At 47.8% G+C, this 17,573-nt stretch overlaps 1 protein-coding gene across 1 annotated transcript in view; it reads left to right on the top strand.

The window, feature by feature from the left end:
- Nucleotides 1–1,924, top strand: part of LOC126524727 (uncharacterized) — a 170,503-nt gene extending 168,579 nt beyond the window's left edge. Inside the window, exon 18 of the mRNA XM_072286987.1 lies at nt 759–1,924. Coding sequence (XP_072143088.1) covers nt 759–929 — 171 coding nt within the window. The 3' untranslated portion in view covers nt 930–1,924. The remainder of the gene's footprint in view (nt 1–758) is intronic.
- Nucleotides 1,925–17,573: the final 15,649 nt, after the last annotated feature.

The raw sequence follows: 17,573 nt of genomic DNA, 5'->3' as shown, positions 1-17,573 counted from the left end.
TAGCTACTCGAACCCACGGCCTTTGGTGTTCAGGCTACGAACCCTCCACCTTTGGTGAGTGTCGAACTCACGACCTTTCTTGTTAATAATGCACAGTTAACATAGATCAAATTAAGCTACTCGAACTCACGACCTCTGGTGAGAGTAGAACCCACAACCTTTCGAGTTAGCCGAAGTTAAGGTACAGTTAATTAATATTGAGTTAAGGCACTCGAACCCACGGCATATCGTGTTAAGGCAAAGTTAATTAGGACACAGATAATTATCCAGTTAATTAAGGTACTCCAACCACGACCTTTGGCGGCAGTCATACCCATGACCGTGTTAAGTCATGTTAAGGCGAAGTTAATGACTGAACAGGTAATTATTGTAGAGTTAATTAAGGCACTCGAAGCCACTATCTCTGGTGGGAGTCGAACCCTCAACCTTTGGTAGGAGTCGGAGCCAGTACTTTTGGTGGGAGTCGAAGCCACTGCTCTCGGTGTTATGGCAAAGCTTATTCTTGCACATTTGAAAAAGATAGAGTTATTGGGGAACTCGAACCTGCTACCTTTGTTGGGAGTTGAACCCTCGACCTTTGTGGGAGTCGACCGATGAAGTAGGTGTCCCAAGAACTAGTTGCTGAACGACTGAACGAGCATAGGCATCGCGCGGTGGCCGGAATGGCTTCCGATTCATCCACGCAGGGGCAACTAAGCGCTCCCTGATCTTCTTTTCTTGAAATATGGGCATTCAAACTTTCGCTTTTTCCTTTGCAGGTGGTGGTAGGCCTGGTGCTCAAAGCGGTCCTGGTTGTGTCGGCGGTGTTGTCCACTAACACGGTGGGCCGCCTTCTTTTTGAGGCCAAAGTCAAGCGCTTGGAATCGACAATCCCAAGCGTAACCACACCTAAGCTCAACGCGAGCCTCACCGCCGCTCCATTCGAGTGACGGCGTCGGCTCCAGCCGCACAGTGCCGACCGAGTCGGGTCGACTCTGTGCGCTCACGGATAAGGTGCCAATAAGGACACGCATTTTCTCTCACCTTTCTTTAATGACGGCTTAATGTGAGTTGAATCGATTTGTGACTGTGACAGTGAGCAACAGGACGCCTAATGTGATAGTGACCAAGTGTACGTGGTAGCGTGCGCCCTCTCACGACGTGATGTTTACTTTTCGACCTGTGCTAGACCCGTTGTGCATCTCCACGCCGCTTGGTTGATATTGGCGGTTCGTCTCCAGTAGCATGATATTCCTGCCGAACAGTTCCCAAGAAAATGCCCAGAAAGGTTGCCTTTAAGATTATTTTTTTCCCGTGAGTGACCGATGTAGTCTCGTGAATGCTTTTCTAATTGCGCTATATTTTTTTTTTCACGTTGTGTGCGAGTATCCACATTAGCATATTACTCTCATATAACTGTGCTGCACTTTCCGTTGCTATGTCTACCATCAATGTCTCGTGTACGAGTCCTCCGACAATTTGAATGCGTAATGTAGGTGGACAACTTATTGAGCTGCCCGCCGTAAGTAATTAGAAGGCGATGAAAGTGCAAAGGACCATGACTGATCCACCGAAACCAAGGTAACACCAAAGCTGCTGTTTGCTAGGTGATCTCAGACTTCAGTAATATTCTGGTGGTGTAGGCAGTTCAAAGGCTTATGGCGAGCCATGACGAACCTGTAGACGTGTTACAGTATGCGGGTTTGTTACCAAAGGTTAAAGCTTCTAATTTTCGCGGACTACGTGACGCGCATGTCCCAGAAATAAAGCCCGTACAGTCATATATGAGAACATAAATTGGTGACTGAAATGGCGCTCTTCGTTTCAAAGGGTTCGTCGTTTCAAGTGGATGCGTCGTGCTAGCTAGGAGGCTATAATTCGTAGATTGAAAGATGTGACGTGACGTAATTGATTAAACAATAGCGTAATTATGTTATTTATTCAATTGAGCTGTTTGATTTTTCGTAGAGGCAATGGCCGCCTCATCGAGTAATTTAGATGAAGGGTTAGAATTGTGCTATCTGCTATAGGCAGTCTTTTAAAAATTTGGTTCCTCTAAAAAAAAAACATGTACGTATTTATCAAGGTTGTGGCAAGAATTGCTCTTGTGAAGGAAACATACCAGTAGCTTTTCTCCCCTTCGTCAGATCGTACGAAAATATGCCGTGTAATTGATTCGGTGCAGCATTGTAGATGTTGGGTAAGACGTTAACTTGTGTTTGCACACACGCGTGCCATGACGAAATTCCCATCAAGCTGCCAGCTTTCATAAATAGTAGACTCATTCAGTGCTTTCACTGTGAACGTTCTGCGTACTTTTCTGTCACAACTTTCTTTTGAGTGACGGTCAGTAGCAGGCAACCCTGGAGACGGAAGTAGAAAAGTGTACAACTGATCCACGATGCGTAGGTATGGTCCATCACGAAAGCAACGCACGCGTCCTTAATCGAACCTATACCACTTAGAGAACGCATAAATTGCATAAGGGTGAAACACGCTTGCATTATCGTAGAACTCAATGGCTCAAAATTCGCTCCCGTGTCCCCCTGCCCCATTCATGAATACTGTCGCAGTTCTTTTTAGCGCATGAGCGAGGTGAATAAATTTCATCGTGGTTCCTGCCGCACCCGCGGGCTAAGACAGTTTTACAGGCTGCGTGTTCTTGAAGACAATATATTGGCTTACAAAATTTCCAAGTCTGTTTTACTTCTGAGGGTTGCCTGACAAACATTTGCAGGAACATGTCTCCACGCAACCACGAGGTCACGAAAAGTTTTTCTTAATATCCCAGTGAAGCTCTCGTAGCAGCACTAAGCCGCTGTCTGAGGATTACATGCGATCGTGGAATAGTGGGCGTTTTGCGAATATTCAAATTTTCAAATACAAATCAAATAGTGGTGCTATTCGATTCGTGCTCGATTCCGCAATTCACCATTCGAAGTTGTCGAGTAGTCGTTCTGTTAGAATACAAGCAGAAAGCAGCAGTTTTGCCGTCCACAAGGAGAAAGACTGGCACAAGTGGAGACTCCCGAATGTTCATGGTCTGTCACCGCAGCAACTAGGTTCCCCGCTCAGTTTGATCCAAGTGCCGTTTAAAATAATCCACGTGCCAGCCAATTTATTCTGAGTGCCAGCATTTTTAATCCAAGTGCCATACATTTAAGCCAGGTGTCACCACACCTAATCCCAGCGCCATTCGAATTATTCAGCGTACCGACTGATTTAATCCTTGCGCCAGCCATTATAATTAAAGTGCCACACATAATAATTCCCAATACTGCTCGAAATTGATCCAGGGACGAATAATTCTTGCAACAGAGATCGTAAGAGGTATAAGGAATTCCATCTTTTTTGACGTCTTCACTGTATCGCTGTCAGCACTATAGGAGCATAGTTTCCACGCTACCGGTGTTGTTATGGCTGCTTCGAAGCACTTCCGTGTGGTATATCAATCATTTCTTCCTTTTCCAGTCGCATTTCCGAGTGACATGTGTGACTCTCATAAGTGAGTCCCAATCGTGACGCACACTACGCGACTTGGGTTGCGAAAATGACATGCGATTTCCTTTTCTTGTCGACATGCACGTCGTTCGAAATGGCTCGCAAGGGTAAAAACATGCTCGCCATTACTCAGGCACTTGACATAATCAATAAGCGACTCATTATAAGTCACTAAGCTTGTACTTTGCATGTACTCTGATGCTGCCGACATGCATATATACCGAAATGGTTCTGAGAGTGTGACGTCTTATTCTTGAATTACATGGTTAGGTCACTAGTGACTCACTTGACATTACCGCCGTCGCACCTGTCCTAACGGACCGGACCGACTAGCATAAAAATAAAATAGCTTTCGGAGCTTAACAGCCTGCACAATATTACTCAGTTAAATGACATGATAAATTGTGATTCTTCTGACGTCACCACGGTTCTCATCAATCCGTGCACTCTCCTAACCTGCCGACGTGCATATTAAAGAAGTGGCTTACAAAAGGCAACACCCGGCTCACTATTACTCAGTCCCATGATGTGATCACTACCGACTCATGTGACATACTACTGTTCTCACGCACGTGTGCACCCTCCTAGCCTGCCGACATGCATATCAAATGAAACAACAACCTGCTCAGAAAATAGCAACCTGCTTACTGTCACTCGTCGAATGACCTGATCACTAGTGACTCACGTGACGTCACTACAGTTCCCACCCACGCATGTACACTCCTAACATGCTGACATGCATATAAAACGAAATGGCTTTCAAAGGGTAACAACCCGCTTAGTATCACTAAGCCAAATTACGAGATCACTGGTGACTCAATAAACATACCACGACACTATTTTGCAGGTTGACCTTCTTGCAGTCCATCCTTAAGCTTTGCAAGAAAAAGATATGCACTAAATCCCACGCATCGCAGATTCAGCTAGTCTTTAATTTTCCACCTATATTTGACTAACACGCGGCAATAAACAAAATATTGGACGACGTCATCGTCGCTCAGTATCGCATAGACACACTTTGCTTTGCATAGACATACACTTGGATATCAGGATGGTAGTATAAAAGGTTCCTGGTCACATTAGACGAGTGGTTCCATTATAATCAATTCAATTCTTTTCCAAGAAAAACGTGTGACGAAATGCGTATATGTTCCACGTGAAATTTTTTTATATCAATGCTGCAATTATGGCAGCGTTCGTGCTAAGTATTCTTCAAGGTGGCGTCATGTGAGTCACCTTGGTAATGCGGATGGCGCCTGTTAATTTGCCTCTCTCCTAGTCCGGTCCGTAGCGCGAATCCCGCGGAACAGCGCTGCGTGAGTCACTAGTGATCACATCAGGTTAATGAGCTATAGTGAGCACCTACCTGCCCTTACAAAGCCATTTCTTTGTGATATACGTGATAGCAGGTGCGGGAGTTGATGCTCGCATGCGACTGTGGTGACGTCACATGAGTCACTAGTGATTACCTCATTTCACTGAGTGATAGTGAGCAGGTTGTAATCCTTTGAAAGCCATTTCGTTTAATATGCATGTCGGCAGGTTCGTAGAGTGCATGGTTGGGTAAAAAGCGTGGCGACGTCACGCGAGTTACAAGTGATATCATGGCACTGAGTGACAGTGAGCCTGTTGTTATCTTAGCGTGGTTGAGAACCGTGGGTACGTCACGAGAGTCACTATTGGTGACGTAATTTGACTGAGTGATAGTGGGTAGGTTGTTAAACTTGGGAAGCCATTTCCTTTGATATGCTAGACGGCAGGTTAGGAGAGGTGCGATGGCGGTAACTTCGAGTGTGTCACTAGTGACCTAATCATGTGAGTCAAGAATCGGGCTTTACACTCTTAGAGCCATTTCTTTTTATATGCTTGTCGGTAGCATAAGAGTGCATGCAGGTACTATCATGAGCAATATGAAAGGGAACACAGGAACGCGTGGCAAACAGCCTCGAAACAGACTCGGAGCGATACGCCGATGGCGCTGTGAAAAACAAAGGGGGAAAGGAGGGCGCTCTTCCATTAACTGTTGGCACTCCCACCACGTCGGCATTTCTACAAAAGAGCAGCTTACGTCATGGATCGTCCGACAGCCGATAAGACGGTAATCGTCGCCAGTTACTTACACCGATTCAATTTCTTTTCTTTCATTCTCTTTTTTTCTTCATCCCGGCCACGGCGGCCGCATTTCGATGGGAGCGAAATGCGAAAACACCCGTGTACTTAGATTTAGGTGCACGTTAAAGAACCCCTGGTTGTCGAAATTTCCGCAGTCCCCCACTACGGCGTGCCTCATAATCAGAAAGTGGTTTTGGCACGTAAAACCCCACAATTTAATTTTTTTTCTTCGCGCAAGCGCTTGATAGTACTCCGAGACCAAGTTTGCCCTGTATTTCAAACCGGTTCTTTATTTGAATCGACGCACCCGGTTGTCAGTGGCACCTCGAACAGCGGGGACGATCGAACCAATGATGACAGAGGAATAGAATAAAGAAAAATTTTAAAAAAGGAACATTGACAAACTGTCTCTCGTGGGGCTTTGTTGCACGAAGTTCGTTCAGAAAAATTCACATCGCACACTGCAGTGGCCCACGCAGAGCAGTAAGCTCTGATTTTTTACCCTCAAGATGCCTCGAGTGCCTCTTAGAGAGCGGGAAGATATAATAGAAATGTCTAAAAGAGGTTATACGCAGCGCAATATTGCTCTCGTGACAGGCCGTTGAAAATGGTCAACCGGATTATCCAGGCTTACCGAGACGAAGGACGCATAAACGATGCGGCGCACCGCAGATGACCCCGATCAACAATGAACGACCAAGACCTTCGCGTCGTGGCTGCCGTCAGCGACAAACCATTCCAAAGTGCAAAGGACGTTCGAGGTGCTCTTGGATTGGACAACTTGAGCGACAGCAAGGTACGACGAAAGCTTAGGGAAGCAGGACTGCGAAGTCGCATCGCCGCACAGAAACCTCTGCTCACCGCAGCCAACAAAGCAGCTCGCCTGAGGTTCGCTACTGAACACCGCAGCTGGAGTGAGAGTGAGTGGAAGTATGTAGTTTTCTCTGATGAGTCCACGTTCTCGAGCCGCTGCGACCAACGAAAGAGAGTGTGGCGGACCGAAAACACACGCTTTAGTCCGCAGAATATCCAGGAGGTGGCCGCCAACGGACGCGTGTCTGTGAACGTCTGGGGGGCGATTTCCCACGAAGGCCTAGGCCCACTGATGAGCACCAGATGATCCCCTATGCGTTGAACGGGCCGCACCCGGATGGGTGTTATTTTTTCCAGTAGGACTTGTCTCCCCTTCACACATCGAAAGACGTGGCGCGCTTTTTGGAAGAGCGAGGGGTAATGCAACTTTAGTGGTGTGCGAAGGGTGCCGATATGAACATTATAGAGCCCGTTTGGGGCCGTATGAAAGTGAACCTTTCGAAGAGCTCACTAGAACTGGCGACCTCCGACCAACTATGGGAAGCAATAGAACATCAGTGGCAGTGCCTTCAGCGTGATACCGCATTCATCGAGGCTCTCTACACGTCTCTGCCCCGAAGAATGGGGGCCGTCGTTCAAGTCGACGATGGCATGACGCGTTATTAGGCCACCAACGAACAAAACAAAGGACGAGAATAAGCTGCAATGACGCTATCGCCTTATTTCCTTTGCTTCAATATCTTCTTTTATTTTCGGTAAGCGCCAATAAACTTATTTTGAACTCACCCTTAAAGACCATTTTTTCCCGATTTACAAGATTTACCACAAATCAATATCGAAGTCAGGAACAGTGCTACCTTTTGTAACGATTCGACGCAAGAGGTTACCAGCGACGCAATATCGAACAGTGTTATTACTGTCTGCTGGCGATGCGAAGTTCCGCACTTTGCAGACGCACGGCGGGAGTGCGAACAGTTAGAACAGCGTCCCCCTTTCCACTTGTTTCCGACGGTGGCCGCTGCGTATCAACGCAGCGGGTGTGTTGGCCGCTGCGTATCTACGCGTTCCTGTGTTCCCGTTCATATTGCTCGTAATAGTACAAGCGTAGTCATTTATGAGTCGCTTAGTGATATCAAGTGCCGGAGTAATGGTGAGCATGTTTTACCCTGGTGAACTATTTCAATCGGCATACTAGACGATAGGGAAAGAAATCAAATGTCATGATCGCAACCCATGTCGCGTAAAGTGTGTCACGATTGTGACTCACTTATGTGAGTCACTGTTGTCACTCGGAAATGCGGAATTGTTTCGAAGCAGCCATGAAGGCACCGGTAGCGTGGAAACTGTGCTTCTATAGCGCTGACACCAATACAGTGGTGAAGTCAATATATAGACGGAATTCATGACGCCTCTTACGATCTCTTTTGCAATAATTATTCGTTCCTCAATCGATTTCCAACAGGAATAAATTACTGGCACTGGGATTAAAATGAGCAGCACTTTGGGTAAAATGGATGGCGCAAGGATTAAATCAGTTGGCACATTGATTAATTTGGATGGCGCTTGAGTTATATGTGGTGGCGCTTGGAATAAATTATTGGCACTTGTAATAAAAATGCTGGCCCTCACAATAAACTAGCCGGCACCTGGTTTATATACAACGGCGCTTGAATTAAATTGAGCTGGAAAACGTGTAGATAAGGAAGAAAAAAAATTGGCTGAAGGCTTAGCTTGGTTAAGCCTGGAAGATTGCGAAAGCCTTGGTTCGGCTGATGGTGTGGACATGGTTGCCCTTTGTTAAACTTATGGCTATACATCATCCGACATAGCGCAAGGCAGCGCGCTGACCACTGCGAGGAGCCGAGCTATAGCCCCATTTATCCTCCTAGCGTGACGTCACACCAGCGAGCGCCCTCTCTCGATACCGCCGCAGCAGTGGCGCGCAAGGCTTCGCCTCCACCATCGATGCCGCGAGCTGGGGCCCCGTCTCTCGGTCTGGCGTGACGTCACACCAGCGAGCGCCCTCTCTCGGTAGCGCCGCAGCAGCGGCGCGCAAGACTTCGCCTCCACCATCGATGCCGCGAGTTGGCGCCCCGTCTCTCGATCTGGCGTGCCGTCACACGGTCACGTGACGCGCAGCTGTGTAAGGAGGCGCCACGACCACCGATGGGCCGAAAGTGCGAGCAGTATTGCTTTTGCAATAATATGCAGATCCCACGTGATGTGGGAATCGATGTAAGCGAAGCTTTGTCTGCTGTTGGCGTTCATAGACGTTATTTGGCGGTGAAATGCTTACTGCGTACGACAGTCGTGACCCGATGTGAAATGTTACCTTGTCTGCTCCGCTTGCGTTTGTTGTTCTTGCTCCGCTCGATGCTTTATGCGAGCCTTCGTCTCCTCGGCACTAAGTGCACGATTTGGCGCCATTCTGGCTTGTAGCGTTGTAGCTCACACAACTGCCCCCCCACCCCTTCTCTCTATATTCCCTCGTTAACGTTCTACCCACCTCCTCCCTTCACATGTCGTTGCTGTTGAGGGTGGACACGGAGACAAGCGTGGCAGCTCCTGCACTGCATTTGTGGTTGAGGTCATGCCTATTTAGGGCGTGCAGAGGGCATTGTGCGCATGTGACACAGCGTAAATGTTGACACGAACTTCTCGGGTCGTTTTTCCTTTGTGCCACACTCCTGTCATGCACTATCGCGATAGCGTTAAGTGCCCAATGTCACAGAAAATCCGGTGTCGACGCCGCGGACGTCGCTTGTCGAATAATCATTCTGAACCACAACCGCGCTGGCCCGCCACGTGGCGCATAACTTGTCTTACATTCTTTCCAAAATTATTTCTTGCAATTTTGAGTATAACAGCTCATAAACAAGTGCCACAAAAAAAAAAGCACCGTCAGCGTGGGACTTTTATGTTTTTGCTACATGGCCACGTCTCAATCACGTGGCCAGCGTTAGCGGCGTACAAGGCCACAGCAACAGCAGCAGCAGCAGAAAGTCGAAAGTGGAGGCGAAACAAGCTTCACTTTAAAATAAGAGGCGATCGAAGGCGATGCTTTTCTATCAAGCGAAGCTTTAAAGCCAATATATGGAAGGCGGATTGCACTAAAGTGGGGAAAACAAACTAAAACCAACTCTTGGCACAAGAGCGCCACACAGATCATGCGTTAATAAACCTGATTTAAAAAGTTAAACAAATCATGACATGGAGCGATGGAGGGTTAATTAGGCGTCAGCTATCTCTCGCGTCCGCTGCTCTCTGTGCCTCATGACAGCGGTACTATCGAAAGGCGAAATGCGACGACAAGTGCGGAAATGAATAGCTACATTCGAGTTGGCTGTACCCTTTAACCAAGTGTTCTGCTCTTTGAGGCGTGCGTCTATGCACCGCCCGGACTAGCCAATGTAGACTTTAGCACAAGGAAATGGACCTTTGTACACAACGCCAGTGCCGCAGGGCGAAAACCTGGGCAAACCTGGGATTGTGCTTGATGGAGTAGCCACCGTTCTGACGCGCCGTCCCTCCCCCAGCCCTTGTTTGAATAGACGCACACAGGTTGTCAAGTTCTGCATTTGAAAAAAAAAAAAGATCACTTTGTAACTAATGTCACTCTTCTTGATACGGTTCGGAACCAAACGCAGATACAGAAAGGCTACGTATTTTTGCCTATTCAGTGTTTGGACGAGTTCCCCAGGGCGACTTTTCTCTTTCAAGTGCTGTGAGGCAGACATAAGCTATAGACCTATTCTGAGTCATTGCAACGGCACGTGAAAACAGCTTGGCACAGAATGAACACGTCTTCTCCACAGCAGAACTGAAGCGCATTACGAAGCCATGTTTTACTACCTGAAAATGCTCAGAAGCCACATTTGAAAGCGGCTCACCAGTTTTCTGTACGTACTTCAAATAAACATGCGTTTTATGAAACATGTTACCGACAGGTTAAGAAAGTGTAACCTGTTACCAGTGGCAGCCTCTCACGTGAAGCGCAAGCCACGGGCCCTTTCTTGAAATGCCTTCAGATCGTCGACCATCGTTATGGTGTAGTAGTTCGTCCCCTTCACAAAAATCGAGTATTCATTAACATTGCGGAACACACGTGAAACCAAGCCTGATAAGTGCGACCGAATATCTAGGTCAACCCACATTAACGAAATGTAGTTCGGTACAGGATCCACCCTTTGGCCAATACAGATATCAGAATTCTAGATATGCAGACTATTTCCCCAAGCAACAAAAGTTGGCGCACGATGGACGCGGCACAGCTTGGTTGGTTCGCACATTTGTGAAATAACATCTGTGCAAATTCTTTACCACAACATCTGCTGTTAGGGCTTTTCGTCTGCGCATTCTCCGTCTAGCCTAGAATTTGTTGTGCCGGTTTTGGACGACGCCTACAAATGCTGAACTGACAAAGCAAACTGAAGAGCTTGAAATAAAATTCAGCAGGAACCAACTTGTTGTGAATGTTAAAATAAACTTTCGAGAATCACGTTTAGATGTGGGTAAACTAAACGCGGAAGCTTGAAAAATGAATGACAGCAAAAAATTGCTCAAAGACTATGTGAAACGTGTTAGTTCCCAGCAAACAAAATCTGTGCAAATAATAAGGCCTTCAAAAGTGGAAACGACGTGTTGAAGAAGAATGCGGAAATGGATTGATGTTCAATGTCAGACATTGTGGAAGCCAATGGCGAACCATAGACTCAGCGCAAATACTCTGTTTCTGTACTGGCCCCCATTGGTAAAAACGTCGACTACCCTATCACGGCTTCTGTACTAGATTTAACCGCGTGTCAGCAAAGACCGGTCAGGCAAACATATTCGCTCGTTTCTGTTCCTGTGCTAGAAAAAAAAATAAACTTGTTAAAAAAGCACGAAAGACCTATTTCAACACACGCAGCATCGGTTCCTCCGTAGAAACAGCCACGCCGACTCTGGTAGGAAAGCAAGAGATTGTTCACGAACTACCAAATAGGGACCGTAAAGCTGTGGACAGCCGTGTCTTTCGCATAACGTGTGATGCCGACCTTGCCGTCTTCACCTAGCTTTCCTATACACTTGCCTTCTACTGTTTCTTAATATGGCATACTTTACCCCTGCACAACTTGAATTAGAGTTTGCTTTATCCAATAGATAACTGATGAGAATGCACGCAGCCTGCGAAAAAAAAAAAACATGACAATTACTACTGTGTTATCATAAATTCGACATCACTTCTTAGTTATATGTGCAAGTGAAAAATCGCTGTACGCAAGTGACAAAAATTTGTATTGCTTTCCTTTGTATTGTCACAGTACAACGCGGACAGAACACAGGAAGACGTTCTTCACGAACAACCGGACAATGTGATCAAAAACAAACAGAGCAGAGACACGTCTTCTTCATCATCACCAAATCTCGCTCTGACCCACTAGACAGGGTCCGTTAGTGCTCCCATCGTCGTCGTCGTCTGCATAGAATACACGCGTCATTTGTCCCTCCCTACGAGAGCATCGTCCCGATGCTAGACAAGAAATGTCAGTTGCGGAAGTAAAGGCCGCTAGCATAGTTATTCGCTCACATACGGCTTCATGCGGACAACGTGTACAAGTTCAGGACGGTGGGTGCGGCGCCGCGTACAGTTCGGATTATCGGGAACGACCTCGTAGGTGACATCACTGAGTCGCCGCAATACCCGATATGGTCCGTTGTATCGCCTTAACAGTTTCTCGGAGAGGCCTCGTTTCCGTACGGTTGTCCAAACCCATACTCTGTCGCCGACTTCATAGGTAACTATTCTACGGTGAAGATCGTAGCGGCTTGCGTCGTAGTCTTGCTGCTGGCAGATCCGCAAGCGCGCGAGCTGCCGAGTTTCTTCTGCGCGTTGTGTAAACACATCGGCGTCCGTATCAGCGTCGTCAAAGTCGTGTGGAAGCATCGCATCCAGCATCGTTCGTACTTCTCGTCCGTGAACAAGGGTGAACGGAGCAGAACACAAGCCGAAAGGTAAGACTTTAAATTCGTATAGGCCGTCTGGCGTCACGAAAGCAGTTTTTTCACGATCTCTCGGGTCTACTTCGATTTGCCAATATCCGCTTTTTAAGTCCATTGAAGAGAAGTAACGTGCCTGTTGAAGCCTGTCGAGTGAATCATCTATACGGGGAAGTGGGTATACGTCTTTCTTTGTCACCTTATTTAGCTTTCGGTAGTCCACACAGAAACGCAAGCTGCCGTCTTTTTTCTTGACCAGAACTACAGGAGATGCCCAGGGACTCGTTGATGGTTGGATCACGTCATCTTCAAGCATTTTTGTCACTTGTTGTATGGCTTCACGTTCTCTAGGAGCCACACGATATGGATTTTGGTGAATTGGTCTTGCCGTATCCTCTGTAATTCGGTGCATTGTTAGAGGCGTCCGACCGACGCTGGACGTCGACGCAAAGCAGTCGTTGAACTTGGCCAATAGCGTAAGAAGGCGCTCTCGTTCGTGCTGCGACAAAGCAGTGCTAACGTCAAGTACAGGAGTTGGGTCTTGCATAGGTGCTTCTTCGAGTAGTGAGCAGCAGCCACGAATATCCGCAACGGCTTCAAAATAAGCCACAGCCGTGCCCTTGGGAAGGTGCCGTCCCTCTGTGCTAAAATTTGTTAGCAACAGGTTTGTGCGCCCGTCGGTGACATTCACGATTCCTCGTGCGACCGAGATACCGTGAGTAAACAACAACGTGGTTATTTGGTCGGCAACTCCTTCGCAATGAAACGGTATGTCACATGCTACCGAAACAAGGGCACACGATCGAGGGGGGATGACGACGTCGTGTTCTGTTAGACGGAATGAGTTGTGTTGCGGCGAAAAGCAATGGACAAAACCGGAGCTCTCATAAAACGTCACCATGCGGTCCGGGATGTTAATTACGGGGCCATATTCTTTTAGGAAGTCCATTCCAATAATCAAATCTTTGCAGCATACAGGAAGGACGATGAATGCGGCCACAAATGAAGAATCCCCGATGTTAACTCTAGCAGTACATCTTCCAGTAGGCATCAGTAATTGGCCGCCTGCCGTCCTTATATGAGGTCCCGTACATGGCGTCTTTACTTTCTTCAGGCGGAGGACGAGTTCCTGACTAATTATAGAGAAGTCAGCACCAGTGTCGACTAACGCTGTCACCGGCTGCCCATCCACGAAAACATCGATGTCGGCGCTCACACTTTCTTCAGTGTTTATCGGCTTCACGTCGTTCTGCAGCGAGAATGTTGGGGGCTTTTTAGTGTCTTGCGGCGGGCCTGCAACCTTGCCCCCAGAGGTCGCCGCCTTCAGTTTCCCCGACGGGGGCTGGGCGACCTTCGTCCTCGGAGCTCCGCAAAAGTACGTCCAGTAGATGAAGCCATCTGACGTGGAGGGATTGGAGAGCGCGACCGACGGCCGAAATCGGACCGATCATTGGGCACGGATTCGTCATTCGGGTGCGCTATTGGGGGTCCCTGAAAAGCAGCGTCGTCGCGGCGTAGCATGGCGTCGTCAGTTGCACGTCGACCATAGGACCACGGACGAAGAGGTCGAAATGATGTATCACGATGCCAGCAATAACGCGAAATATGGCCGGCGCCTCCGCAGCGAAAACAGAGTGGGCGCCTATCGAAAGTGCGCCATACGTCGGTTCTCCGAAGTTGCGGCCGTCCCGTAGCGTCGTTTTGCGGCGGTGACCAAGACGCGGCGAACGACGGCTGGCGGTATGACTGAAGCGGCGTAATGGCTGCGCGCTTCGAAGCCTTCTCTTGTGGCGGCGACCAAGGAGCGGCTGTTGGAGGTTGGTGGTACGGCGATGTGGTTGCAACCGGTGGTGGACATCGGACAGCGGCGGCGTAACTCAGGGATCGCTGGTGGTCTTGAAGATCGGTTACCGGGCACGTCTGCCGGATTTCGTCACGCACCACTTCGGCGATTGACGCGACGGGTCTATCAAGTGTCGGTGCCATGATCTTTTGAATTTCCTCTCTGATGAGCTCCCTGACCAACTCACGCAAGGAGTTCTGATACTCGGCAGTCACTGCGGCGGCATTGATTGTAGTGCTGGCGGACAGTCGATCGTATTGCCTGCATCTCTGATGAAGGGCCCGCTCAATAGCCATAGCCTCTTTGATAAACTCAGCGACAGTGACTGGTGGATTGCGCACAAGCCCCGCGAACAACTGCTCTTTTACGCCTCGCATGAGGTAGCGCAACTTCCTATCTTCGGTCATGTTCGGGTCGGCTCTACGAAAGAGGCGGGCCATGTCCTCGGCGAACATTGTGACCGACTCATTAGGTTGTTGCACGCGCAGCTCCATCATTTGCTGGGCGCGGTCGCGTCGGTCGGCACTCGCAAAAGTTTCTGTGATCCTCTGCCGAAAGTCATGCCAGCTCGTGAGGCTACCCTCGCGGTTCTCGAACCAAGTACGGCCACTGTCGTCAAGGGCGAAATAGACGTGGGAAAGCTTTTGCTGCTCAGTCCACTGATTAATCTGAGCGACGCGTTCATACTTGTCCAGCCAGTCTTCAATGTCTTCGAAGACTGCACCGCGATAGCGATCGGGAACCAGCGGATGCAGAACGGTTACCTGTTGTGGAGTGGGAAACCGACTGGTTTGGGGTGCTTGTGGTGGACTGGTTTCGGCCATTGCGAGGTGTGTGCAGCTCCTGGAGAGAGGTGGTTGAAGAGCGGAGAACTCCGGGGCAAGGCCTAGCAGTCGACGGCTAAAGCGATGCACGGGTGTCATAACTGGTGACAGTGCGTCCGGGCTAGATGAGCGACTCCCAGAAGGACTCCGACGCATTAGACGTGGTCAATACCCCGCACCTCCACCAGTCTCGCAGTACAACGCGGACAGAACACAGGAAGACCTTCTTCACGAACAACCGGATAATCTGATCAAAAACAAACAGAGCAGAGACACGTCTTCTTCATCATCACCCAATCTCGCTCTGACCCACTAGACAGGGTCCGTTAGTGCTCCCATCGTCGTCGTCGTCTGCATAGAATACACGCGTCAGTATCAATCAGGCTATTCTCACCGCAGCGAAAGCAATCATGGTGGCGCATCGTTTTCATTTCTGCTAACTTTCAGCGTCATCGTAGATTTCACTTGGCACTTAACGTTTTTAAATGCGAATCAGTTTGTTTTAAGCTGCATCAATGATAGTTTTTCCAAAAAGCATTTGGTTGTCGCTTGCCTTCACTTGTCACTGCCATCTTATGTTAATTAGATTTATTTCGCTTTGCGTAACATTGTATAAACTGTCATTAGAACAAAAATACATCAATGTATTAGGAGACATCAATATAAATGTTTTATAACAATCCACCACATCTGTCGCTCAATTTTACCTACATCAACGGATATGGTAATGAATGTCTAACTGTTCCGACGCGTTGAACTTCCGATTGACAAGCTACCCTCTTTGACCACATATTGTCTAGTCTTATTACTCTTCCTAATGCTATGGTATGAAGCTTATAAGCAGAGATGAGATGCCTCGGAAAGGCTGGTCAACCTTTCGATAGGAGGACCTATCTTAGTGAAAGACGGCGTCGTCATCCTCGACAGGTTTGTTTTAACGGGTTGGTGGAGTCAGGTCACGTGCGGTGGTTGTTGGTGGCGGCAGGCGGTAAAGAAAATGAAAAGAACTAAAATAAAAATTGGAGATGTTGCATGACGGCTGTAAGCGTCGTTTCTTAGACGAGAGGAGAGGGGGGGGAAGGGGGGGAAGGCGGCAGAAAAAATAGAGGAGCAGAAAGACATAGAACGGTGAGGTGTTGGGCGATTTTGATTTTGCATCTTCCTAATGATAGTGCTGTTGAAGTACATATAACTGACCTTTGTCCTGTGGTCACTCAGTTAATTATTCCGCATAAAACTAAAAAAAACGTTCTTTTAAGAGGAACCTAAACAACTCAATATTGATATTGGTGTTAACAGCGCAAAACATAGACGGGACACGAGACAAGAAGATGCAGCGCTTGTGGTGTCATCATCTCGTCTCGTGTCCCGTCTACGTTTGGCGCTGTTAACACCAGGATGGAAAACCAACAAGCCCAAGCTGCTATTCCAGCGATCAATATTCATAGATCTCATAAGCCGCACAAGGTGGTCCCCAGTAATAGCGACAATAAATCCAGAAATTGCTTATCAAACGTTTTACAAGGTTATGACGACGGCCTTAACTAAAAGCACAAAATTCCTTGGAGACGTAAGTTTTCGACTGCATATAACCCGTGGTCAACCAGTAGCCTATAGAACTGTGCGAAAAAAACATAACCTTTATAAAGAAACGAAGAGTCTGCCACTCAACATTAACTTATGTAATCGCTAAAAAACGTAATGTAACATTTTATGGAAGATACTTAAAAAATCTAAAAGTATGTATTACAACAACGAGGTCTTAGCCTCAAACTTGGACCATCACGTTAAGCGCTTTCGGACAGTGCTAGGTTCCATCAAATCATCTGGGCTAACTCTGAAGCCGCAGAAATAACACTTCTCTTACGAAGAACGGCGGTTCCCGGCTAAGGTCACCAGCAAATCAAGAGCACTTGGTGATCCGCAGAAAGCATGTGTGATTGCAAAATTTCCGGCGCCCGTCGACAAGAAGTCAGTACGCCGGATTCTTAGTCTGTGTGCTTATTATAGGTAGCGTGTCAAAAAACTTATCTCGCATTGCCGCCCCTCTGGTTCTTCTTATGAAATCCGACGTCGAATTGAAATGGGGAAGACTGCAAGTCAATGAATTTGATGAACTGAAAGGACACCAGTAGCCACGCACAATACTCGCCCACTTAGACGAAGACGCGGATACTGAAATCAACGCCAAAGCAAGCAGCGTTGGCCTTCGACGCTTTCGTAGTGCTGAGGAAACGTGGACTAGACAGGAATATTACTTGCGCTAGCCAGTCTTTGTCAAAATCGGAATCCAGTTATTCAACAATGGAAAAGAAATACTTTGCCATAATGTGGGCTACCATGAGATTTCGCCTTTATCTATGTGGCAGGTCGTTCAAAGTCGTAAGCGACTATCATGCATTGTGTTGGCCAGCCAATTAGGGCCCTTCAGGACGCCTACCAAGTTGAAGCTCCCTTCTGCAATTCGACGTCACCTTGACATACAAGTCCAGACGAAAGTACTCTTATGCCTACTTTCTCTG

Source organism: Dermacentor andersoni, chromosome 3 (genome assembly GCF_023375885.2).
Source record: "Dermacentor andersoni chromosome 3, qqDerAnde1_hic_scaffold, whole genome shotgun sequence".
NCBI lineage: Eukaryota > Metazoa > Arthropoda > Arachnida > Ixodida > Ixodidae > Dermacentor > Dermacentor andersoni.
Note: the sequence above shows the minus strand (reverse complement) of the source record. Positions and strands in the feature narration are given on the sequence as shown.